At 38.9% G+C, this 26,659-nt stretch overlaps 1 protein-coding gene across 1 annotated transcript in view; it reads left to right on the forward strand.

The window, feature by feature from the left end:
- sntg1 (syntrophin, gamma 1) overlaps nt 1-26,659 on the forward strand; it is a 32,545-nt gene that overhangs the window by 3,968 nt on the left and 1,918 nt on the right. The window contains exons 2-18 of the mRNA XM_061044878.1: nt 5,133-5,387; nt 6,017-6,066; nt 8,687-8,821; nt 9,705-9,761; nt 9,965-10,022; nt 10,103-10,146; nt 10,585-10,626; nt 10,944-11,046; nt 11,621-11,703; nt 12,012-12,142; nt 14,605-14,734; nt 18,918-18,956; nt 20,329-20,445; nt 23,162-23,233; nt 23,785-23,937; nt 24,105-24,197; nt 26,475-26,585. Coding sequence (XP_060900861.1) covers nt 6,040-6,066; nt 8,687-8,821; nt 9,705-9,761; nt 9,965-10,022; nt 10,103-10,146; nt 10,585-10,626; nt 10,944-11,046; nt 11,621-11,703; nt 12,012-12,142; nt 14,605-14,734; nt 18,918-18,956; nt 20,329-20,445; nt 23,162-23,233; nt 23,785-23,937; nt 24,105-24,197; nt 26,475-26,585 — 1,395 coding nt within the window. The 5' untranslated portion in view covers nt 5,133-5,387; nt 6,017-6,039. The remainder of the gene's footprint in view (nt 1-5,132; nt 5,388-6,016; nt 6,067-8,686; nt 8,822-9,704; nt 9,762-9,964; nt 10,023-10,102; nt 10,147-10,584; nt 10,627-10,943; nt 11,047-11,620; nt 11,704-12,011; nt 12,143-14,604; nt 14,735-18,917; nt 18,957-20,328; nt 20,446-23,161; nt 23,234-23,784; nt 23,938-24,104; nt 24,198-26,474; nt 26,586-26,659) is intronic.

The raw sequence follows: 26,659 nt of genomic DNA on the forward strand, positions 1-26,659 counted from the left end.
ATCCTTTCATGTACTTGACACAGCGTGGTGCCATTTCCAGGCCCCCGAGTCATCCCCTGCAAGGCCTTAAATACAGGAATGTCTATATGCATGTGTATTTAGACATCAATAAAATAAAGAGAGTGAATTACATTAATCAATTAGGAGATTGAATTACATTATTCAGTGTGGTATAAAGGCTGAGTGCTCATCTTTTGAGCCTAATTAGGACCCTCATGTAAGATATCATGCTTGACTAGCCCAATCCATTTATCCACAGACGTTGCATCATCATATGATATGCTAAAGGACACAAAAGATTACTGTGCCATTAAGGAGCCTATCATAGCAACAATGCTGCAGGATCACTTTCTCCCAGCCACAGTTTATTTTTCTGTGCGTGTCTATTTCTGCTTCCTGATATCACACCATGTAACACGCAACCAGTTTGTGAAATTATTCCCGCTGATTTAAGTTGGCACCTATCAGATATTTGGTGGCTCCCTGATGCCAAAAAGATAGATCATTGTCAGGAAGGTCAAGAGCACAGTCTATAAATGTGTCCATCACTAATTTACTCCTCTGCCTATCACTCATGTGCATCTGGCATTCAGAGCTCCGCCGGCTCTATCTCAGGCTCAGGTATTGACTTTAAAGGTAATGATAGACTTTTTTTTTTTTGTGACAAATGCTTCAAAAGAATCGAAAACATGATGAGATACTGTTTCCATCTCGCCTCAATGATCCTTCTTAAACATAACAAGAAAGACGTGGAGGAGCAGCACCTCCAGCTACACACAAACAGGTCGTGTTCAATGCAATATGTGCTCTGTAGAAACAAAACTGTTCAAGCAGCTGCATCGCGACACCAGCCTGCACACAGACTGAAGGCAGAGTTTATTAATGTGTCGGGGAATGACAGGTGAGGAGGAACCTGCACATCACACATTTAAACACCTTTCAACGTTCACAACTGAAATGATTTTTTTGTACAGACATGAATGTCTAAGAATCAAAAGGGGAAGGGTGATTGATTAAAAAGAACATCTAGTCTAGATCCAGCTTCTCAACTGTGAGGATATTCTGCTTGTCTCTATAGTTTATATCACTAAAAACACATTACTTTTGGGTTTTAGACTCCTAGTTGTATAAAAAAACAGCTGAAGAAGTGCTTTTGTCTTGCTTTGGTACACATTTTTTATAGATTAAAACATACAATCCTCAGGCTCTGACATTGACATTATTTTACAACGCTTTATAGACCAAACCTACTTCTGATGAAATGACAAAATCATCAGCAGAATAGTCAATTATTTAAATGACTGCAGCTATGAAACCCCAGAAGAACATTTAAAATGTAGATTTTCTTCCTTGGTTACTCTGTGGGCACATGTCTTTCTCCACAGACACAAAAACATTCAGCATATTACTGCGCCGGCACTTTCATTAAAACTTGCATTTCAATCATCAGCCTTAACATATGTTAGCGATCGGGTTCAAGACATGAATACACCTCAATACACTGACCAAAGACCGCACTCAACCACTTACAGTATGTGCAAATAAGAACTTGTTCCATAATGTGCTTAACTATTTTTGTTAGTGTGCCCATATTTGGAACCAAACATTTTTACATATTCGGCAATCCAGCACCAAGCAGTGTTTTATTTAAATAAAAAATACCAGTAAAAATAAATAAATTGAAAACATGGAGTAAAATACATTTAAGTCATTACACATAAAGTATACACAAACTACATCATGTATCCTTGAAAATGAAACATCTTTAAAAATGTCCCACAATTCTGTGTCTCTTCAGTTAATGTCTCTGTGGATAAAAATGTGATATTTGATCAATTACACTTTTGCTATTGTTGAAGGAAGTTTTATATTGCTGGAAGCTTGCAGCAAAAATAAACAAAACATTATATGTCCTAACATGAACAGGGCCAATCCTGTAAAACCAGTCAGTGTGGTGCTGCTGATGCTGAGCACCTCTCTTTAGGGATGCCATAATATTTAAGCAACATAATATCCACTATCATCACTCTGCAAATTTGAAAAAAAAAAAAAAAGCTGCTACTCTCAGGCACCATATGTTCCAGGTCGCAGAACAAGTGCACATACAGTAAGTGAAACTGATATCAATTTTCAGGGAGTAAAACTATATTTGCTGGAGTGCTCTGCAGACAGCTGCTGCACCTGCACGCACAAACGGCTATCCATCATCCTGTATGGGGCCCCAGCTGTCCTCAGCTTTAAGAGATGGAGATGTCACGTTACAATCTCCACATCATCCAGCCAATCTAACTCTGCTCCTCTCCCTCTGTTCTCTCTGCCATTGTGTCAAAGACAAGAGCTTTATTTGAAAAACACTGCTTGGCAAATTGGTGGGACCGGAAATATCTGATGGTCGCAAAAGGAAGTTATGCTGAGTCGGCTTAAATGCCACAAAAGGTTCCGCTTATTTAATCTCTTCGAGGAAGGGAAAAAAAGGACGTGCAATGAGAGGATGTACAGGAGGGCACCTGCTAAGACAGAAGTGCTCGTCTCACAGCTGCAGAAACATATTGTCAGATTCTGACCACATGGAGAAATTAGTTTTTAAAGCAGGTCCACAGATGATGTCAGGCTTTCCCTCTTAGATACTGTGGAAGAGAGCTGGCTCGTCTCTAACACAGACGGCTTCTCGTGAACAGTGTAGGAGGCAGGTTGAAGACATAAACTGAGATATTGTATTTCAGATTGATTTTCTAAAGTCAATAAAACTTACACAACAAATCAGTGAAAGTGAAAGAAACATATTGGAAAAACAATATCCTGGATTAGCCAATACATCAGAGACTGATTTCATGATATTAATCCAAATACAGTTTGACTGTGCATCATCTATTTTTACTGTACATGTAAATATATAATTTATCCACTATATAATAAAAGGACAATTCATTTTACAATGTTTAGCTTAAGTGCCAGCTAATGATCTTTTTTCTCACTTTAGATAATGAAAAAAAGGGTCAGTGACATGTTTATTTGCTTGTCTTGTCTGATCTACAGTTTACGGTCAGATACGAAATGGAAGCGCTGAATATCTTTGAAAGCTTCATTTCACAAATGTTTTTGTGCATTTTTCAGCCACAAAAGATAAATCAAGGCCAATGAGCAGTAGTCATTGAGTTAGTATTGAAATATCACATTCCTCACTACATTGCTACTCATATTAAATGCACTCTCAGTCTGTCGGGTACACATTATTTAAGTTAATGCAGTACATCCAACTTCACCTTTATGAACAGTTCAACAGCACCACAAAATAAAACAATCTCTACAGTGACCAGAATGTTAAATCAGCACTTCCTCACTGTGGAAGTGCCTTATTATCTGCAGGAGCAACTCCACTGGTTGTGAAATAGTAGTCAGAATATACAGAAGTCTCAGAGTAATTGACCCTACTTCTCACTTGATAAATGACCTCAGTAAATGTTTTCCTAGTAAGCCAAAAGTCTCAAACATGAGTCTTTGTCACTACAGCATGATATTCATCAGTAAATTACGGTCTCAATTAGAGTGATCTACATGATAGGGAATGCTTTTGTGCGTGACTAGCTTGTAATCGATCAGTTGCCTTTAATAGAGACGGAAACAGAGCACTGCTTATTCACTTTCTTTAAAATATGGTGAATAAAGACAAAGTGATAACTTGTCTGTGTAGTCCACAATGAAATGACACAATGGCTTTGCAAACTACTTTTACGCAGACTATTGCACATCATACCTTTTTTCAATTCTAAGCAGACCTAAGTGTACAGTGTGTGCACATGTCAGATCAACATATAGGCCTTCACTTAAATTGAGTAAAACTTAGTTGACATTGTGGTCAGTTATTTGCCAATCCAGTTTAACTTGACAGATATTCAAGACAACCCCCCAAAAAAGCAAATAAAAGCCATAACATTCTTTACAGTGTTAAAAGCGTAACTTTTAAAGACAGAAAACCCCCTTCAAACACCTTTACAAAAAAGCCCAACTCAAAACCAAGGGTGCCTGTGGGTCGGCTAGTAAGTATGCAGTATGTTCGAACCCTAGCTCTACAGCCATGTCTGATAACGCCTTGGGTAAGACACTTAACCCCAAGTTTCTGCTTGGACAGCGGTGTATGAATGGTATTAGTTAATACTGAAGGACACTTTACATAACAGCCTCTGCCATCATGGTGTGAATGTGTAGGTGTGAACTGTGGTGCTAAAGCACTTTGTCTATTCAGAAGACTTGAAAAGCGCTATACAAGCTCAAGTCCATTGACCATTATCAATTTTATGTTGCCTCAAGGAACATACTTTTGTTTTGTTTTTAAAGGATATCTTTCTTTTACAAAAAGTAAAGCTAGCTATTTCATCTAATACACACACACACACACACACACACACAAACACAACATACTTCTCCAGTTCTTCCATTGACTGTTACACAGAAACAATAAATCCCCCTCTCTCTTCCATCTCAGCGCACGTTTAATTATGGCTGCTCTTACTGCATTATCAGGACACGATGATTTGTGACTGAAACGTAACTTGGAATGCAGATACCGTACATTTCTTTTCAACCCTATAGAACAATGATCACAGTAGCAACGCTGCATCTCAACAACAACAAAAAAGTGGCACAGAGCCAACAATGCATACTAACGAGGAGGTTTTCTCAAGGGTTTGCTATTGGAACTTAATAAACCGTTTGAGAGAGTTGTTTGTACTCGACTTACAAAAATCCAAGAAAATGGAAGAATATGAGTTAATTGCATTTTTGGCATCGGTACATATGAAGCCACAGGTTTTTGTTGTTTTTACAAGCGATGTATTTTGAGAGGATCCTTCACCACACTGAGGAAAGACACTCACTGTTTGCTTTTGAATGAATTTTCTGTTCCAGGTGTTTATTTGGGAAATAAAAGCTTCTGATTCATCTTTCCGCATAAATGCAGAAGATACTTGAAGATTCTTGCTCTTATCGTTTTTGCTGCCAACTGCCGATTACATCTTTTCAGGCATACTCAGAAGCTTTTAGTCAACAATATTCAGCCCTGTTATTGAATTGAAGCTATATATGTATATTTATTTATTTTTTAATCAGTGAACCACATCTTTCTGTTCCTGCAGCAAGCACACATCACCAGGAGTGAAGCCTCCCTACTCGATAGCCTCATTCTGCTCTTCAGCGTCACCTCCTCCGGGAATAATCGTGAAACACCTACAACCAGCCAAGAGAGGTGACAGCGTTTGCTCTACCACCACCCCCAGTCTGACAGCCATGATTCGGGGAGGCCTTCTTCTACGACGGCTTGGATCAGGGGTCAACGCACTGCTCGATGGCTAGATCTCACCGTACAAAGAGCTGGGGGCCTTTCTACTGAAGTAAGTCCCTCTGCAGCTCTGGTTCTATAATTCAAGTGTGCAATGTTTCTGTGCTGCACTCGTTTTGTCGAGTCGAGTGGCAGTCATGTCTGATTAAAACTGAGTGGAACTGGTTTATGTAAATGAAGCTCTACTTGTTTGTCTGCCTGCATTAAAGTCACATGACTTTAAAGCATGTGGAAGTCAATGGTAGTGTAAAATACCACTCAGGTTGTGTTGTGGCATTCTCTCCTGCTGGGTTTCTTCCTGACAAGACATCAGATGTGGTAACCGAGTCCATTCCTGGGAGCCCTGGATTGGATTTTGAAACATTTATTAGGATACCTGGGCTCTCACCTCTGCTAATGAATTATTCATTAAAGCTTAATGGTCTCTGGTTTTCTCCCTAGATTGCTCAGCGGGGATTTTTTTTTCACCAAGCACAGTTGGGTTTAGATGAGGCACATTTCAATGAAAAATCTATTTCTCTCCATTGTCTATAAGAGAAAGGGACAAACTATAATGAAAATAGGCTTCCTGCTAACAATGCTAGCGTGAGTCTGCTGTACAGGTTTTTGCTGCAGCGAGTCGGTCACATCATTAAGCAATGTTTTTCCTCCACAGTCTAACTGGCTTTTTCTCTGTTGCAGTATCCCTCACTGCGTAGTAGCACATGGATTTCAAGACTTCAAATGAAGAGGTTGGTAGGATTCAATCAATGTAACGTTTTGACAGTGGATTGATTTTGATTGTGGAAACAGCCTTTGCATTTCTGAGTGCCTGAAAGCATGCAGCTAGAACAGCAGCAAAAGCACATCAATCTGCAGCCTCAGTGCCCCCCCCCCTTTAATACACCCATTGTTACATCTGCACATACAGCTGAATGAATGGGGTGAATATACAATACAACTGCCTTCCATATGCTTGTGTAAACTGCAGCACATGAATGCTTAAAGTGGCAGTAAGCAACATGAACAATCCAATGAAAAAGAACCTTTCGCCCCTTCCTCCCCAACCTCATATCACTCCGCTAAGCCCCTCCCACAATATAATGCACCGAACATGCATGCCAACCGTTGTCACTGAAAACCGTTCCACTCAGCTGGATATGTAGAACTCAGAGGACTGAGACATTGACAGCTGATGAATATACTGTACATCAAAATACAAGTTAAAAAGTAGCAACATGTGTGCAGCACAGCTGTTGTGCTCTCACCACCACTGAGGCGAGGAGAGAGAGACGCCGACACAAGTCACGTCGAAGCCAGTTATGTGCAAGCTAACCCTGATTGGTTGTTACATTCAGACCAGATGATTTCCTTTGGTAAATAAACTAAATTCAAAGGGGCGATGCTCACAGACACAGATCAGACACACAGCCGTTTAAAGGATTAATTCAATAATGTGTCTTGCAAAGATCAACATTTTAACCAAACATTCTTATGATTAATATTTCATACTGTAGCTTTAAAATGACTAGAATCTACTTTATGAACTCAACCTGTATAATATCCTCAATAACACATGAACATGGTGATGATGGATCTCCTGATACAAAAATGTGTTTTTTATTATAGAGACTGGGGTCAAACAAGATATGGACCGTCCGCATGTTAGATCACATCCTGGGGACATAAACTCCTCTTAATGCTGAAATATTTTTTCTTTTTTGCTGTTGCCCCTTCACATGCAGCAGGTGTTCAAGTCATTAACAGAGAAAAGTGATCAGGAATTCCTCATTATTTGTTGATGATTAAAAGTATATTCAGAACCTTATAAATCATGACGTACTGTATTTTCTCTCTCTTCTATTGGAGCACATTAGCTGCTTTAACCACTAAATGTGTGAACCTGGCCTTCATATTTTTTGGTATGCGCTCAAAGCCAAATTTTGTGGTACCTCCCACCACTACTTCAAAGTTAACCTGAAGTCCTCAGCATGAGCTCAATAACTGTGCTTCTGTCCAATATTGTGCAGAAGTGGACTACACCATTACCACCTTTTTTATGGGGGAATACAACAAAAAAATCAACACAATTTAATTAATGGTGAGAGTATACTTTTAATGCTAAAAACATAAAACGCATTTTCATTTTGAGAGTTAATACATACTCTTTATACTAGTCTGTTTGAGGGCCCTCCTAATGTTGAGCTTCTTGTTCTTAGTTTCACTCCTCCCCTTACTATACCGCCGCTGGGTTAGAAAGAGATGTCCTTGTTGCATATCTGCTCTGATCAAGATGCAGATAATAATAGAGGGCTGATTGCAAGGGGGAGTAATAGAGAAACAGAACGAGAGATAAGGCTAATTATGTACAATGTGAGCGCTACAACAGGCCAAACAATACCCAACCGAGTGAGACACCGCGTGACCCAGCTACGCACACTTCAGGCCCTACTGCCCTCATTCTGCTCGGCTAATGACTCTCACACACACATTACTTCAAATAATGGGAATTAATATGTCGCCCATTTCATTTTTCATGCTGCTGCTGCAGGCAGGGGAACGCTTCTCCACGTTCCTCATTATGTGTGAAAGATAATATGCTCCACACTGACTTTGGTTCAAGTTTGACCTGCAGTTTAGAAACCTCCCTCTTAGAGCATCAACAGTGCATGACGAGGGTGTTGTTAACTGACAGGCAATGTATCCCCCATGACGAGGATGCTGACATCATCGTCTGTTTTCTATTAGCAGTCTCGTCAGGTGAAGGTGCTTCTTTTATTTAGACCTTTTTAAGTCAAGGACAAGACAGGCATCGCAATTAGCCAGGGAGGAGGAGGGATACGCGGAATGCAAATTTATGCGGATTAGCATGTTTTAAATGGATCATTGGAAGCAGACGCAGTCCTCACAGCCGCTTGTGGAAATTCAAATGTAGAGGGCGAGCTTGGTTCCAGACTCTTAATTTCACAGGTTCCTAATTGTCATCATCATCATCACCATCAGCATCAGCAGCAGAGAGAGTAAATGAGATGCTATCATGAATGTTTTAACTCTCGGCTTTGATGTATACAAAGCATATAGCGAGCATAAAAAAAAATCATCACAGCACATAAACACTGCTTTTTAAAGTCAGCTCTTAATCAAAATATTCCATTCATTTTTGTATGTGTATTCAATCCTGCTCCAACATATGCATTAACAGTGAGATAAGATTAAAATAAATAAAAAGAAAAAATTGACAAAGCTAAAGCTCTGAATCCTGATTTCTATGTTCATTCTGCACTGAGTAGTCTCAATAATTTTCAATTTCATGGCCAGTTGATTTAGTCATGGCTGCATGATGAATGATTTTATATTTCTGACTGTTCGCAGACAAAGACTGGGATTTATTTGATGCAAGAAGGTAATGAAGAGCCATTCAATATTCGACTACACTTGGCCAAAGATATTCTGACAATTCAAGAACAAGACGTCATCTGCGTGTCAGGAGAGCCTTTTTATTCAAGTGTAAGTAACACAGTCCATCTCACAATTACTCAATACTGACACTGCACTCTGAAATCTCCTGTGTTAATATCAGGAACATGAACTGCACAATAAATTAAGGTCAGTCAGTCTTTTAATCTACACCTCATAAATCAAACGTAGCTGTTAAAAAGTAATTCACCTTCTGGATCTGGAGTTTTTCACCGTTTCTCATAAATACTCTTCACTGAAGCTCAGTCCCATGACCTTTCCCAAACAAGCATTATTATAAGGATAACATTTAGCAGGTTAATTCTTTAGAGACGAATACAGAAGTGCTTGTTCTGTATGAAACATATAAAAGTAATAACAGAGAGGATGACGAGGAAGACGTGTGTATGCCAATTCGACCTCAGCGTGTCAGAAAGTCCTTGGGCAGACTTTTGTGCCTCAGTTAGAAATGTAAAATGTCCATTTAAGAAAAGTGTTGGAAAGCGTGATCCAGAAGGCTACTAGCCCAGCGTAAGACACAAAGACTGGAAGCAGGTAGAAACTATACTATACTAATTACCACCCATTAACATTATTCTACTATAATTAAATTATAATCACCTGAACTAAATTGATGAAGCATAAGTCATGCAAATTGTACTCCAAGGGCTGAACATACAAGTTTAACAGATATCTGTTAAATTCCTCGGCAAAATGAGCACACACTAGAAGAAAAAAGGTCTAAAAAATGTGCATTCAAAGTTTTCTCTTAAAGATATCCATCCTCTGCCCCCCACCCCCCATCCCCCTCCTCAGAATCATCTTAGTACTGAACAAAGCAACTCCTCCCTTCTTTTCCTTTTGATTCAAGAGCTCCCTCAGGTTCATCCTCAGTCTGAACTCATTTCTTGTTTTTGAACTGAATCTCTTGCAGGAGAGGACTGTAACGATCAGGAGGCAGACTATTGGAGGGTTCGGCCTGAGCATCAAGGTAATTTAGATCCCAGCCTGATTAGACTGCTCCTCCCAAATACTTTAAATTAACTCTGAACAAGTGTTATTGATCGTTTCCCTCCGAAAACAGTGCTGGCTGGGGGACTTACAGAAAATTCAGTGTCTTTTTGAGTGCCGTTTGACTCACTCTGTGTTTGTGAAACCTTTTCTTATTCAATTGAACTTGATTTGTCTCCTCAGGGTGGAGCTGAGCATAAAATCCCTGTTGTGATTTCAAAAATATCAAAGGAACAAAAAGGTAGGTAGTTATTTCTGGTAAAGATTTACATCTCATCCTATTTTCCTCTTCAAGTGACTGCAGTGATTTTCTGTTTGCAGCTGAACTCTCCGGGCTGCTTTTCATTGGAGACGGCATCCTTCAGGTGAAATGCAAAAGAAAAATCACATTATGCCTGTTTACACACCTCATCCTGCTGCAAAAGAACGCGCAGAGTATCTTTAATAATTCATGTGCTTCATGTCCACAAAACTGTAAAAAAAAAAAAAAGAAAAAAGTATGCATCCCTGTGTATGAATGCTACATCCGGGGTTCTTTATTTGCTCGAGTACTGCCGGAAAAAAAAGTCTCCCCAATCTCATTTCTCTCAGCTCATATGATGCAGAAGCAACATTTACAAGCCAGCCAAAGGCACTCTGTATTCATGGCAACTGTGGATGAGATTTGCTTGTTTACAGACTTCAGCACAGATGCCGTAACAGTTATTGTTGCTTGCCTCATTAATCATGTTGAAGATAGAGCTGGAGTGATATGATAGTAGCGGTATTGTCTAGCCTAACCCTTTTACTGCTGTTGTTTCTAGATAAATGGAATAAACGTTAGAAGTTATCGCCACGAGGAAGTGGTAAGCTGTCAGCTCATATCTCATATTTTTTCATACATTGTAACAGCACTCTCAGCAGCTTATCTGGTCTCATTTTATGATTTCTATCTTTTTGACATGATGTTTCTTTCTCATCCTCCTTTCCTTTTTAAAGCTGCAAAAATAAGCATGAAAGCAGGATAACTTCTGTCTGTGGAAATCTCTTGTCTCGTGTTGTTTTTTTCGTTCTGACTTAGACATTTGCACTCCATGTTTTATCACAGCAAGCTATCTGCAAAACATTTTTTTTTTTTTGCAGCTCCTGCTCTGAAAATGTTTCCTGCGTTTTTACCTCACAGGTCCAGGTTTTAAGAAATGCAGGTGAAGAGGTGACGCTTACTGTCTCTTTCCTGAAGAAGACTCCAGCCTTTCTGAAACTGCCCCTGTGTGAGGACTGCACTTGTAAGATACCTCTTTAATTCAAGTATATTACAACCACAACAGCAGGGCAAAGTAATTAAGTGAGAGTATTTATAACTGGTGTTATTTTCTGTCAAGGATTGGTTGTCCTGGTGACGATTAACTCGAGCCTGAAGAGCCACTTTGAGTAAAAAAAAAAAAAAAGAATTCCGTTGCTTCACATTTTGGACTCTTGACAAGCACTAAAATAAGCGGCTCAGTTAAAGGGAAGGGAGGAATAAAGGAAAAGGACACATCTCAAGCTCCTCTAAGATGCTTGACTGAAATAATTGACGTTTCTCATTGTGGTTCAATTGATTGCTCTTGCATGGGAACGCTTCAGCCCGTCATCAAACATAAAAGCTTTTTATCAAATCCTTTCATACAGGTATATAGGCCAGGTTGACTGGCCATCCAACCACTAGGCTGAATACAAATTGGCACAGAGAGCAAACATTGTTGGAGAAGACAAAGTAACACACTTTTTGTTGATAGCGGTGATTCACTACAGTTGGAAACCTTGAAATAGATGGAGGTGTTACTTAATGTTATTGGCTTTTTGTGTGTGCACTTTCAGGCATCCCTAGTGACCAGAGTAGTGGCACTTCCTCTCCTTTGTGCGATAGCGGCCTGCACTTGAACTACCATCCAAACAACACGGTACTTTTCTCATCATACTTCTTTGACTTGCTGATTCTATTACTGTCAATCTGTAAACATGCAGTAGCTCGTTTCCTGGTGTCACATAGTTGTTTGGATGCTCTATCTTTATCTTCTGAGGCAAGAGTGAATCAGCTTTTCCCTGCAGCTCCTGCTCGCTCAGCCTGCCTATGCACCTGCGGCAAAAACAGCAGCAGCGGCAGTGGCAGCAGCAGAAGCAGGACCGGAGCTCTTCACATGTCAACTGGTTGAAATGTGCAAGGTGTGAAACGACAAGCCTTTCTAAATTGTGTTTCACACTTCTACAGGACACGCTGTCCTGCTCGTCTTGGCCCACGTCCCCCGGGCTGCGCTGGGAGAAGAGATGGGTGGACCTGCGCCTCATTCCGCTTCTTCACTCGCGTCTCTCGCAGTACATGCCAGGCTCTGACGCCTGTAGGTGAGCTGCGGGACCTCGTGGGGAAGGTTCAGGTCGGTGGCAGTTCTCAGCCGCAGAGCTGCAAATCACCCTCTAAGGCACTACAGGACAGGAGTGCTCAGATCGTTCCAAATTCTTAAAAAAGGAGCAGATTGCCTTCATCCGTTCAAATTCTGCTATTGAATATATCCCTTTTACACCAAATAAATAATCAAAATAGGCATGTGGATCAGACTTAGGATAGACCTTCCAGAAAATGGTTTAGTGAAGTAATACATCATTAGGATGACTATTAATGCATTTCTTAGATCGGAACATTGTGAATGATAGAACCAGTCATCTTGATTGACTCTGTTTTAGTCCATTCACTGTAAAGTTGCATAAGAATATCTTTCATTTTTAGGTTCGTAGCCATGAATTTGGAAATTGCTTCAGTTTATTTAAAGGAAGAATGTGCAGCTTTTTAATCCAGTAGATGTCCCCCGTAGCACCAGCATGAAACCAAAACAAACTGCTGTTTAGCGACACCTCCACTATTCTGAAGCCTCCGCTCTCTTCCAGCGGCACACCTCCGACCCCTCTCCACACACGATCACACGAAGGAGTTATCAATTCGACAGCACTGTAATTAAGCATCATTAAACGCAGTGGACAAAATTGTCCTTTGCTCGAGCTGCAATCGCCTGTGGCCTGCATTGTTGTGTTAGCAGGCTAATGTTAGCACACTTTGGTTAACTTGTAGCTTCACATTGCACATAAATGGACATGGAATGACAAAGATCTAAAGACACTTACGTGACATCCACAAAAACAGTGAGTATGTTATTCTTCTTGTCTCTAGTCCTTGACTAAAACAGCTTTCATACGCAAGGCCGACTGTGCATGTAAACATGATAAACACAGCCCGACAGTAATCCAGCTGGTGGGACTCATACTTCTCACTCATTGTAGACAGTCATGACTCACAGAGACATTTACACAGGATATACTCGATTTATGTGTAAAATGTTGCACATTCTTAATTTAAAGGCGATTTTTCGCACTTAAATGAAATCAAGTATATCCTCTGAAATAACTCTGTGAGTAATGACCGTCTACAATGAGTGTGACACCCGAGTCCCGCTGTCTGTGATGCTTTCTGAGCTTTCCGAGTCCTATCTTCACTTTGTTTACATCGCCGGGACGGCCGGCCAGCTCATCCCCCGGCGTATACAAGTTGTTTAATTGAGGGACTAGAGAAAAGAAGAATAACATACTGTACTCACTGCTAAACTGGGTTTTCTAGAACACGTTCATTTCGGGTAAAATTACATGCAGTGTGAAGATACGAGCGTAATAAAGATCGCTAGCATTAGCATGCTAACACAACAATGCAGCGCGGGTTGTTTTCGTTTCATGCTGGTGCTCAAGGGCGACATCTGCTGGATCAAAAAATCGCATATTCTGCCTTTAAGAAATGAAGATTAACTTGGTCAGTAAAACAAAATGGGTTTGCTTTATTTATTTATTTTTAGTTGATGAAATTGTGACTATAATCCACACTTAGAATAAAAAAAATATGTATTCAGAGGGGCTACGATCAAATATTTTTATAATACCAATATCTCCAATAATATGACAGTGGACAGGGGTTGCTAACAGTGAAAAAGTACAGACGATTATCTAGGGAATCTGCAGCATCTCTCAGCTTCATGAAGCTTTACAATGAATTTAATGCCCTTGTATACTGTATCTGTCATGACCACAATTTGACAGTTTTGTTTCCCTCCAACAGCTGTCCTCGAGTCATGTTCAGATGTAGCAGGCATCTGTTCTCACTGAAATAGTTCCCAGCACCCATTATTCAATACCTGTTCAGCAAAAAAGCAGCAGACAGTAAGCAGGCAGTTAGCAATGAGCTTGTAAACAAAGTGAAGCATTTGATGGCAGACGAGCCGGATGCTTTCTCAGGAGTTAGCAGAGACCAAAAACAGAGGTAAATGAAGGTATATATTTAATTGCGTTCATCAGCTGAACACTAACATGATTATGTTTTCCAGTAACTGCTAGAACAAACAGGCAATTTGTCTGCTAGCATGCTTGCCATGTCAACTTAAACGGTGTGTATTCATGTACACAGCTTATTTCCGTCTCCCCAAAGTTGTTGTAGATTTAAAGGAATTGTTTTGGAAAATGTGGCTTTTATTCAGCAGAGTTGAGTGAGAAGAGTTGCGTTTAAATTGTCTGGATGGAAATGAAAAATCTGCCTAGAGTTTTGCATGCTGGGTTAAAATGAAATGGAATAGCTTGAGGACATATTGAGAGAAATGCTCTGGTCCTCGCCAGTTGTTTTTCATCTCTTACTGAGATCAAAAGAAACAAAAGGCTTCCTTGAATGTTGTAGATCGATCAAAAGAATTAGGGACTGAACGTGAGTTGCGGTTAATAGGCCGGAAATTTAAAATAGCCTTGTGTTCTTTTTTTTTTTTTTTTGCATCTCTCAGGAAGAATGCTTTCCAGGTAATAGCTGTGGATGGAGTTTGCAGTGGAGTTATACAGTTTCACGCTTCTGAAGACTGCTTGGACTGGCTTCAGGCAATAGCAGGCAACATTTCCGGACTCACCAAGCACAATGTGAGTATGAAACAATAACACTTGTTAGCTCTGCCCCCTCTCATAATCCCCCATGTAAACCAGAAAGATATTGGGGTCGGGCTTTTATACAACAGACTTTTCAATTTGTGGATAGTCCAACAGTCCCTTTGCAAATGTCACGGCATTAAGTAGACACCTACTAATGTCTTTTCACACTATGAGTAGAGTACACACTTTTTTTGAGAGCCTAAGGTCACAATAACAGCAACTGCGCTGTTCTTTATTTACTGCCTTTTGCGAAACCCATGCACTTATCTATTATTAAGCATAATATATTATTTAATAATAACAAGAGGCTAAATGAAAAACAGCAACAACAATGCTGTATACTTCTCTTGTTGTGTGCATATTTTCCCAGCAGTAAAAAACAAAGTGTGTTTCTGTGTTTTGAAATTTGATTTTACGCTCAGCAGGGGGGCGCAAATAGAAATATAGCTAGCAAGCACCGTCATGTGCGGTGACTCATATGCCCTTACAGAGAATGTCTCATTTTGAAACATTAAGGTGTGTTTGAATGCAGTAAACTATATGTTACATTTCTACAGTCTGCTGTCAGAAAATAGAACCAGACAGTGATTGCAGGTTCTTAACGAGACATGAATATGACATAGAGCGAGCAGCAGGGAAAAACAGGGTTTTTTTAATTATCCTTTGTCCATTGCCGTGGCTCAGTGTGTGTGTGTGTGTGTGTGTGTGTGTGTGTGTGTGTGTGTGTGTGTGTGCGTGTGTGTGTGTGTGTGTGTGTGTGTGTGTGTGTGTGTGTGTGTGTGTGTGTGTGGGTGACCAATGGCTGCCTGTGTGAGAGTCTCCGGGTAATAATAGAGCCCTGGTTAATTGGAGTGGACTAAGTGAGGGACATATTAAACATAACACTGATCACTCTCTGCCTGAATGCCCTCAACAGTAGAGAGTGCGTTACTCGCTCGAGCATATGGGGAGAAGTGTGTGAATGTGATGCATGAAAGATCCTAAGATTTCTGCTGAAGGAATAGAAGTGTATGCTGGCTGTTAAATGCATTATGGTATACTACAAAAAGAACGTTTGGAGGTAGTCACTGTTAGCAGTGAGAAGAGAACAGCATCGCATTGGGAAACAATCTGCACAAGCTTGTATCGAACAAGCTAATCGCTCTAAATCAATTCAAATCTCTATTGGCTGACATACAGCAGTGTGAATGCATGTTTTCTTTGAATTGATGTTTTCCCTCGTGTCTTGTGCTTGCTTTTTGTACACTTTAGCTAATGCATTACTGAAACCTTTGTGTACTTTTATCTTGTCTGTTTACAAGAGGGCTTGCGCTCTCAAGTCCCTTGTTGATGAAGGTTTTTTCCAAATTCTAAGTAAAAGCACATTTTCTGATTAAAATTCCTATTTCTTTCAGTGATAAAAATTAATTTGAAACATCAAAAGAAACATCAAGTTCCAGCCATGGCTTTGGGAGGCAACACTTAGGCTCAGTGGTGCTTTGAGCTTAATGCTAACGCTAACAAGCCCACAATGACTCATTGTGTTTAGCAGTAATAACGTCTGCCATGTTCATCATCTTAGTTTAGCTTTAGCGGCATTTGCTATGTGGCACCAAACACAAAGTACGGCTGAAGCTGATAGTGATGTATTTTGATTTTTTTGTTAAGTATTTAGTGAAAGACTAAATTATTAATCAGACAGACATTTCAACCTTCTAATTGGTTTACATGAAAATTGAAAGTATCACTGAATCAGAACTGATCATGAGAAAGACATGAATGTCCAATAGAGATTTCATGGTAATCCGGACAACAGTCCCTCAAATTCAAAATGGCATTTAAAGAAAAGTCAGAGGACATCTCAGAAGGATTAATGATCAGTGATCATGAAAAAATTCAGGCATTGATACACAGTCTATGTGAAAACTTGCTCATGGCGCAAAGTGTTGGATCAAAAGGCAGACATATCATTTTAAATGGAAAGATATTTCATATTGCTATTTTTTGCATTATTTCAGACAAAACATGTGTTTTGCTTATTTCTTTGTAATATTACTTATTTGTAGTCTTATGTGTATGCGTTTTCCATTTTCATTTTACTGCTGCACAGCTGGCTGCCCCTCAGGGACCAATAATGGGATTTATTGATTGTTAAATCATGCTGAGGATCAGCTACAGTCCCACAAAAACCTTAACACAAACAATAAACCTCTAGGCTGGAGAATGTATTTGAAGAACTTGTGTTTATGAATTTTTCTGTTTTTGAAAGTCAAAATAAATATTCAAATAGAGACCTTTTTCAAGAAATGCAAATTACAGGGCCCCACTTTTTAAGACAGGAAACTTTGCAAATGAGATGTAGAAGCTGTCAAAAATAGCACAAACACCTAAAAATATATGGATATGAAAGATCTTATTCAGAGTAGGGTCATCTTTTGCTTTCAGAGCAGCCTCAGCTCTTCATGGATCTCTGTGATACAAACTGTGCTTTTTGTAGTCAAATGTGATGGTGAAAAATGTCTCCAATTCTCAAAGCGATTATGCTGGAGGAAATCTGTTTTGTGCGCGCCATTTATATAAAATGTGTTAGTAAAAAATCAATAGATAAAATAGGGAATGTTCAGTATACCATGAAATAAAAATCATATTACATGTATTGGTTTCCTGTGCAAAAAATACCACAGAAATGCGGTGCATATGTAGAGTTGCACACATGACAGGAAAAAAAATTCATGCTTTTAAATCTTTGTTTTTTGAGATGTACCTCTTTAAGTAAAATTATGTCTGTTTTTAAGCAATTTAATGAGCTTTTCATAATTTACTTCATGTTCTATTTTGCATGTTTTGAAATTTCTATTGTCCTTCATTATCTTGCACAATTGAAGATGAACATGTGCATCCAGTGCAAATAGCAGGTCTGATAGAATACCAAATGAGTGACTGCAGTGCATTAAGTTCTGTATAGTTCTACAGCAATGCGAGTGAGGATGGAGGTACTTATATGTTACAATAAGCTGCAGCTGTATCACTGATGTAGAGGAGTAGAGGAAAGTTCACACACAGAACAACCATAATGATAACTTTAGATATAAAGATCACTGTAACTGAACTGGATGTCAATTTCAGGCAATCAAAATCAGCTTCTCTCTTATCTAAACTAAAAAAAAAGCATACAATTATGAAACACTTACTTTGTGGAAGGTCTACACTATAATCACTCATCCCCACCTTTCGAACCCTTATACAATAAAATATATGGCTGTAAATTACACAAAAGTTAACATGTATTGTTCCTCTGATTTAAAGCCCTATAGCCTTTGACTGGACTGCATTTAAGATGTTTTAATGGACCTTACTGTTGTTCAATTTGGCAATTACTACGACAACATGGAATTGATGTTGAGTCATACCAAAGTACAAATAAAAATTATATTTAATAAAAGAGGATTTAATAAAGTATTTAAGTATTTATGTATGTTTTAGTTTAGGAAGAGTAAGGTAGTTTGGTTCTGGGTATATACTGGGTATATAAAAAACTCATCTGGATTCACACATCTTGTCCAAGTTAGGTTAGACCCTCAGTCACTGCCCACAGCATGAATCTGAAGACAGCACACATCCTGACAGTTATCTGGTATTTTCCTCTCAGCCTCTGCACTGAGAGAACATTGTGTTCTCGCCATCTGAAGCAAACTCCGTAAACAGCTGTGACTTGTATTGCAGAGGATCAGGTCCAGACATCCTAATTTTGGGAATTCTTTGCTAAGAACAACTTATTTTGATGATATGGCGTGGATTAGGAGCCAGCGATACCTTGTGACGTGAGCACAAGGTTTTAATTTAAAGCCTGACTGCTCTCTCTGTAGTTCCATTTGCTTTTATTATCACACACGCAGAATGGACTCTTTTAAATGGATTTTTTTTTTTAAAGAAGAGCCCCAGGTCTTTGTTGAAAATGACTCTATCTCATTTTCTAATTTGCTGGCATTGAATAAATGAAGCAACAATATTCCTTCAGTGCTGTGGTTAACATGTTAGCATGGATACTGGGATTCATAGTTTACGCATTCCTTGATGGATGCTCTCTGGTTCACTACAGGGTCAAACAATGATAATAAACTCTACAGTAATTAGTGTGTCATTGTTAGCAGGAGACAATTTAACGAGTTATCGATGTTCTCGTTGAATTTAACAGGTCAAGAAGATTAACCGGAACTTCCCAGTTAACCAGCAGGTAAGATGGTTTTTTTCCTCATTTTCTTTTTGCTTTGACTTTAATTTATGTATTTTGTGGCTATCTTAACAATCAAAAGGTAAGTGTAACCAGGTCAGTCAGTCAGAGAAAGGACACGTCCATGTCTCGCCAACTATTGCAACACAAGCAGAGTTTTTGCATCATTAAAGTCCGCTGAGAAATGATCAGAAAAACAACTTCAGTCATTAAACTGGCAGTGTCATCTTTCAGTCTAAACATGTGGAGCTAATGTGACTGCAGGGTTCCCTTTTTTCTTACATATTTATCTGGGTTTCTACTTGCCCCGAATCTTTCACTTGCTTGTTTTGTCATCAGTCAAAAAACTGAAAAACAAGCGAACATTTTAGTTGGGCTACAATCACCCTGAGTTTAATGAGCGCTGATGTTGAGATTCAGTTGATGTCTTAAATCTCAGAGCATTTGAAGTTGACGCTTTGCCTTCTTTCTCTTCACCTCCCTGCTGGCTTAATCTCTTTTTTCTCCTGAATACTGAACAGCCAAAATGTTAATACAGTTTGACTTCATGTAGGGGATGGAAAAATGACTATAATTTTGGGGAAACAATACGATTTTGCATGATGTTTTAGCTACATGTACCTCTGTTTTCACGAGACTATAGTGGGCAATTTTACAAATCAATGAACATCAGAGCTGAATGATAAAACTGGATTTTTGCATCGGTGTAGAGATCTACCACAGTTGGTGAATCCAAAACAGGCTTAGATGCATACTTTATCTTTAAAATCCCCTGACAGCTTTGATTCAAATTCCAAAAATGAAGTCTGGACTAAATAAGCAACAACTAAACTTCAAATCAGGGGAAACAAAAACTTCCTTAGATATTATTTAAGAGTTTAATGCCGTGGTTTCAATCAAACTGGATTGACATTTGCTTTGGAATGTAAGCTAACAACTTCACAATTAGCACAACTTTTTTATACTGAGACTGATTTTGACTTTGAGCACTGCCAAGAACATAAATGAAGGAATACAGGATGTTAAATACTGCAAAATCTGATTTTAATGTCGTGCAGATGAATATGAACGCCAGCATCCTAGATACCTTGGCTTCACAGCCTTAAACAGTTGAATTAAGAGAAAAATACAATATCCATCTATCACCAATAAGGACTATGTAGTGGGTGGGGGGGCTGGAGCCAATCCAAGATGTTATAGAGGCGGTGCACACCCTTCACAATTTGCCAGTCAATCACAGGGAAATATTCCTGCATTGACTAAATATCACATTTTTGCTTTTTTTTAATATCATCTATCCCCACTGTCTCCCAAGATCCCTGCTCTTACAGACCACATCCCTCATGTTTACATCTGTCTGTCCACTGTTCGATAGATTATCTATATGGGCTGGGTCGATGAGAAGGAGCAGGACTCCGTTCAGGACCGAATGTATTCACCAAAGTTCCTCGCTTTGAGGGGTTCGTCACTCTTCAAGTTTTCAGCACCTCCTGTAAGTTTAGATTCAGTTTCGTACTTCTGTGAACCATTGAACTTCTGTGTTTGAGCTGTCATTCAACTCTGCGGGAGATTTTTCATCTGATGTTAATGTTTTATCGAGGGATAAAATGCTTTCCTGTTAGAAAAAAAAAGGACGCAGCTCACTCATAATCATTTGTGCTGCATTGATCTTCCTCTTGATTGATGATGATCATTAAATCTGTTTACATTCTGCCAGCCACTTAAGTGATTATGACAAGAGGGATAAGCTGTCGATGGCACTGGGGATGAGAAAAGATTGATAGATAACTGAAATTGCCCGCTCAACTTGAATATGCTGATATAAATGGAATATGCTAATTAGAGTGGATGGTGTAATATAGCAGCCTGCTTGTTCAGACGATATGACAAACCTCTTCATCACTGAACACTACAGTTCCCTATGAGATGAATTCTTTCTCATGCAGCAAGATGACAGTTTTGAACCCAACAGCCATTCATCAATACTTGACTGTGAGCTAAACCTCAAACAGCGGTTACAGCATAGCAATGGTTGGTATTAATGACAAGCATTGGATTTTGATTTTTCCACATGCTGAAGTAATTTGCCTGGGAATGTGTTCAGCAAGACATCAAATGATTATAGTGTATATTTTTTTATTTCATTGTATAGCATATAAACAACCTGAGAATCAAAGTTTGAGGACAACATCAGTGTTTTTATCTGCACTAATGTACTCTACAATCATTATCACTTAAAGGCTTAACTTGCTTCCCTGTAACAGCAGCAGTGTAGCAGCATATCTATTTATTATAGGTTTACTGTTTTCAAAAACAATGCTCAAAGTATTTATCTCATTCCTAATTCTTAACTATTATTTTCTTCAAAAAGGCTAAGCATTGAAACCAACTAAGCCTGAATTAGAACGCACTTTAATTAAACTAACTACAAAAGTAACTTAAGTTTGCCATTTTTTTTGTAAAAGGTTTATAGCTCTACTGGGCAACAAAACTAAATTAAATAATCACATTTCAGGGGTTGACATTAAGTTAAATTTGCCAATGGCCCACTAGTTTTCAAAGATCACTGGCCCGACCATTGTAACCGCTGGCCCAGGAACGTTACTTTTCATTCGAAAAATAACAGTCACCAATTTAATCTTGAACCATTCTGATGCAAAATTAAATTACAACTTCTATTTAATTGAGCTCTAATTATATCAAATATTTTGTATTGTTTTTATATTTATGAGTTCATGTTTATTCAACATGCTGGTGTTGAGTCTACTTAATCTGATTGATATTAATATGAGGCTGTGATAGAGCTGGAATTGTTATGATCAACTTTCTCTCCTTCTTTCTTCTCTGTGAGAAACTCTTCATCCTTAGATCTTTACTTTAGGAGCTCTCTTAAGGGCTAAGATGCTTTGTGAATAACTTTTATCTTTACCAAGATCTAGTCTTTAACTTTAGCTTTAACTTTCCAGCTCCTCCAGCTGTCTGTCACTGTGGCTGAAACTTTTCTCCCTTCTGTTTTTCGTCATGCCCTGCTGTCACTCTCGACTCTTCCGGTGATTTTTTCCCTTTGAATGCTGATTTAAGCTTGGCTTTTGACGGAATCTGATATTTTTAAAACCATTTTACCAAACGACAAAACGTTTTGTCAGTAACGTGTCATTACTGACAAAACACCGGTATGACAGGATAGCGCTGTGAAATTGAGAACGTGTTACAGTCTTTTTCTTTTTCAGGCAGTATTTTAACTGGCCAGCTGAACGTGCAATCAGCTGGCCTGGACTCTGTCAATCATTCATCCGGGCCAGCGAGCCAGTTATAATGTCGAGCCCTGCATTTACATGTCTTTTAGAGAACATGTATCCATATTACAACTGACTTAAAAGTTTTGCTCTTAGCAATCGCTGACGCTAGCTAAATACAGTTGATTCAAGTCAAGCAGCAACCTCCGGTGGTGAAAATTATGGCAGTGGGAAGTGCAAAAAAATGCAGTTCATTGAGTGTCCACTTGAGGCTGGCTCCAAAAAGTCCAATATGCACCCCATATTAAAATGTCTAATTTGACTGCAGAAATGAATATTTTTACAGCCTGGTACAAAAGAATTATTTTGGTCTCATGTCTTTATCCGCACACACAGCACAGGGAGTGAATTTATTTTATAACTCCTTGTTTTGATTTTAGAGTTATTCATAATAAAGGGTGTGTATGATCTGAGTGACATGCGGGCTTGTTAGCTGTTTGTCAGGAGGCTTAAGGCCCGCCTAAGCTTCAGCTCTTTGCCTGTTACCAGGTTGACCGAAAGTTATTTGAGACAGCAATATGCGGATGCCATCAACAGGCTTAAAAAATGTGGCTTCAGATACAAATTGGTGACATCACTGAGACTATGTCCATGTATATCAAGTCTATGGTAAAAGCTAATCAGTAGCTTTCATTTCAGCCAACAAAAACAATGTGGTGCTAGCACAAAACTAAAGGCTGCTGTTGATTTCTTCTGTGTGAACTCTAAAACCCATATTTGAAAAAGAACTGCATCTGATGTGTTAGCTTGAACAGGTATAGCAACAATAAGTAAGGTAACTAAGCAAACTGTCAATGCTGGTTGTCTTTTTTTTAAGTATGTCAAACAAGCCAACTGTACAAATACATGCATGGGCATCCTTTATAAAAACAACATTTAAAATCAAAAATAAAATGTATGCAACATTTTCAGGTGACAACATGGGACTGGACCAGGGCAGAGAAAAGCTTTACTGTGTATGAGATAATGTGCAAGATCTTAAAGGTAAGGCAGTCTATTTCAATACTTTATTATGTTTGGATAAGAAACCCTCACCCAAGAGAAAAAAAACTAAGAGAATATACTTAATCTACATAAATCACTGATTTATTTGAATTTGTTCTCCTTTATTCCCACTGAGATGCTGAGGGTTCAGATTGTATTGTGCAGTTTCTGCAGGTTCGAGGCCACTTGGATTATGGGAATCTATATGCAATTCATTATCTTGACTCTCATTTTGTTAAACTTATTCATACAGATTCATGTACTGAATTAGATATAAGCTGACCTTCACTGCCATACCTATTACACAGCACCAATTGGTTCCATAAGGCTATATGAAAAAATATCAGGGCTTTGGGGTTCAGCTAATGTAAGTGTTGAGCAAACACAGAAGAAGAATTCAAATGCTCTTAAAGCCGCAGTAATCAATCTTGACTGGATGTCAAAGTAAGTAAAGCTCGCTTTAGCTTCAAGAAACTGCATTGCTGTTGCTTCTTGTTATCTCTGCCAATCTGTACCTGATCGGCATTGGCAGCCTCACTGTCTTATCTTAGGATAATGACCTTCTGGACAAGAGAAAGCACTGCTTCAGCGTCCAGACAGAGACGGGGGAGGACTTGTTCTTCAGCGTGGAACTGGAGAGCGAGCTGTTGACCTGGGAAAAGGCTTTTCAGATGGCTACTTTCCTGGAGGTGGAGCGGATACAGGTCTGCGCCTGAACAATGTGCAGGGAATAGTGATGATTCTAATCTAGCACACTGTTTCCGGCTCAGTTGTTTCAGTACAAAGATTGATAATGCTCATGTGACATTTCCAGCTGAGCAAAAGTGCCTGTCGTGTCCTTGGGGTAACATCTTGTTCTCATATTCTGCAGTGTAAAACATATGCCTGTATCATGGAGAGCCACCTCATGGGACTTACAGTTGACTTCAGTATGGGCTTTGTGTGCTTTGACGCAGCTTCAAAGGTGAGTGTGCGACTTCATCATCAATAAGAATATGGAAGAACGATCCTCTCAGTGGGAGATTTCAGACGATTGTATTGTACATAGTGAGATGACATCAATCACAATTCCTCAGCCTCACTTATTCTATTTTTTGCTGCTACTAACTTATTCTGCACTGTATGCATTTTGAGAGCATGAGCACATTTATTTTGACGGCTGCTTCCCCCCCCCCCCCCCCCCCCCCCCTCAGTACAAACCTCTCATTCCAGCCTGCAGTACATTTTGGCCTTTACCCAAGTCTGCGAGCCATGCAGACAACTCCGCTGGTGCACATTATGTGGATGAGCAGGACACAAGCACTGCCATATTGTTCTCTAAGATTTTGGCCCTAATTCCTGCAATGTGAAGCAGCAATGCCCCACAAGGGTGGTAAAAATGTTGCCAGCGTATTGTATACAGAACAAGATCCATATGTAGACTGAAATCGCACACAATTCACTGGGCAGGATAACTTTGTAATTAAAATCTGCTATTGGGAAATGGAAAAAAAAAACATGTTAGAATAATATTCAATCTGAAACTGAAGCTCATATAAACTCTGTTGAACAAGTTAAGCTGGAATCTGCTGGCTAAAGACAGAGTGAGATGTTTCTATATAAAAAAAAAACAATCCTGAATTAAGGAAAGTATTTTAAAAGAAATCTGAATTTGAACATATATCGAGTAGATTAGGTAACTACATGCATTGGAAATTACATTTAAAAAAAACAATATAACCATAACTTGAGAGTGGAAAATGTCTTGTTTGATCTATTCTAAGAATTCATATTATTTAACACTGTAAAATTAGTAATACCACAATGCAAATGTACACCATGTACCTTGAGTGACACATCACAATTCAGATTTCCTTTAGATGGCCTTAATCAAAATCAAACAAGGATAACATTTTGAAACCTTTGAAACCTCAAGAGCAAAAGAAATGTGAAGAACACATCATCAGAAATCCATTATCTATGCAGACATTAAGCATTTGTTTGAGCTTAATTTAAAAGAAAGAGCAAAAAAGAAATCATGGCGCCTGCTGGCTCTGTTGCTCTGATTAAAACCAAAATACCCCCCTCCCCCCTGGTGCATGCTGATTACATACACACCTACCTCTGTAGAAGTGCCCGTAGTGCTGCAAAAATCTTACAAAACAGTAAAACCCACTGCAAATGAATTTAGAACAAATCAAATACAAGTGAAAACGAGCTCTTGGTACAAAAAGTAGAGTGGCTACTGTAAGTGTCGTATAAAAATGAATAATTTTAGATTTTTTAAATGCGTTTTGCTGACGTCTTAACTTAATGTATCTGAATGGAGTGAAACTAACTATGTTGGGTTTTACTGTTTCTGTAGAAATGTATCAGAGTTTATGAATGGCATTTATTTATATGAACCCTAAGTTGTAAAGTAATTAGTATCTGCAGCTGGAACATAATTTAAGTTGAGTAAAATATACATACAGTATTTCTTTCTAAAATGAGGTTTAGTTCAAGTGTAGCTACTTCTGCATTATCATACAATTATCTCGTAAGAAGCTAACCTCACAAGGAAGCATAATAACCTTTTCTTAACTTTTTTTCCATTAAGTTCAAATAAACCTTTCGAAAATTAGGTGCTTATGATTGACAGGAGAGAGATTGCGATGTCATCACCTCTATAACGAGCAACAAAGTCTGGTAGAAAGGCTGTCACACTATAGAATATCAGCTTTGTCTAATATTTGTTTGTTTCCCATATCACAATGAGATGTCATATAACCCTAACCCGTATGGTATGTTGAACATGATTTCTTGGGCAATTATTAATGAGACTGGTGTCGGCGTAATTATTACAGGTACAGTATCGCAGCATATATCAAACAGATCCATATTCATGGCGGCCAGCTGTCTACCTGAGGAGTCCGTCTGGAAGCTGGCTGTCGTTAGGCTCACTGTGCAGCTTTTGTTTATTCACTTCAACACTAATTGAATCACTGAAGCTCTGCTATTTCAGGTGAAATTGCTGTGGCTTGTTAAATTTCCCAATGGCAAAAATAACATGTTTATATCTCAGAAGGACTGCTATCTGCTATCTGCTGACTTGCCCCATTTCTCACTGGATCCATGTGGACGTAGACATGATTTATTCATGGGAAAATGACACAAGAAGGAATTCACATATTAGATTAAAGTAAATACAGATTCATAGTTGCATTGTATTGGTTCAGAGTTTAAAATCATTCTCACAAAATCTGTTACTTCTACGTTTCAGGCGGTGCTGTGGAGATACAAGTTCTCCCAGCTGAAAGGATCGTCGGATGATGGGAAAAGCAAGATCAAGTTTTTATTCCAAAACCAAGACTCCAAATCAATTGAAGCAAAGGTAAAGCAGAGGGATATTTAATGCTGGATGTCAAGAGGAAAGTTACTCAACAAGAATTTCAAAGCAGCTAGGTC

Source organism: Labrus mixtus, chromosome 8 (assembly GCF_963584025.1).
Source record: "Labrus mixtus chromosome 8, fLabMix1.1, whole genome shotgun sequence".
Classification (NCBI taxonomy): Eukaryota; Metazoa; Chordata; class Actinopteri; order Labriformes; family Labridae; genus Labrus; species Labrus mixtus.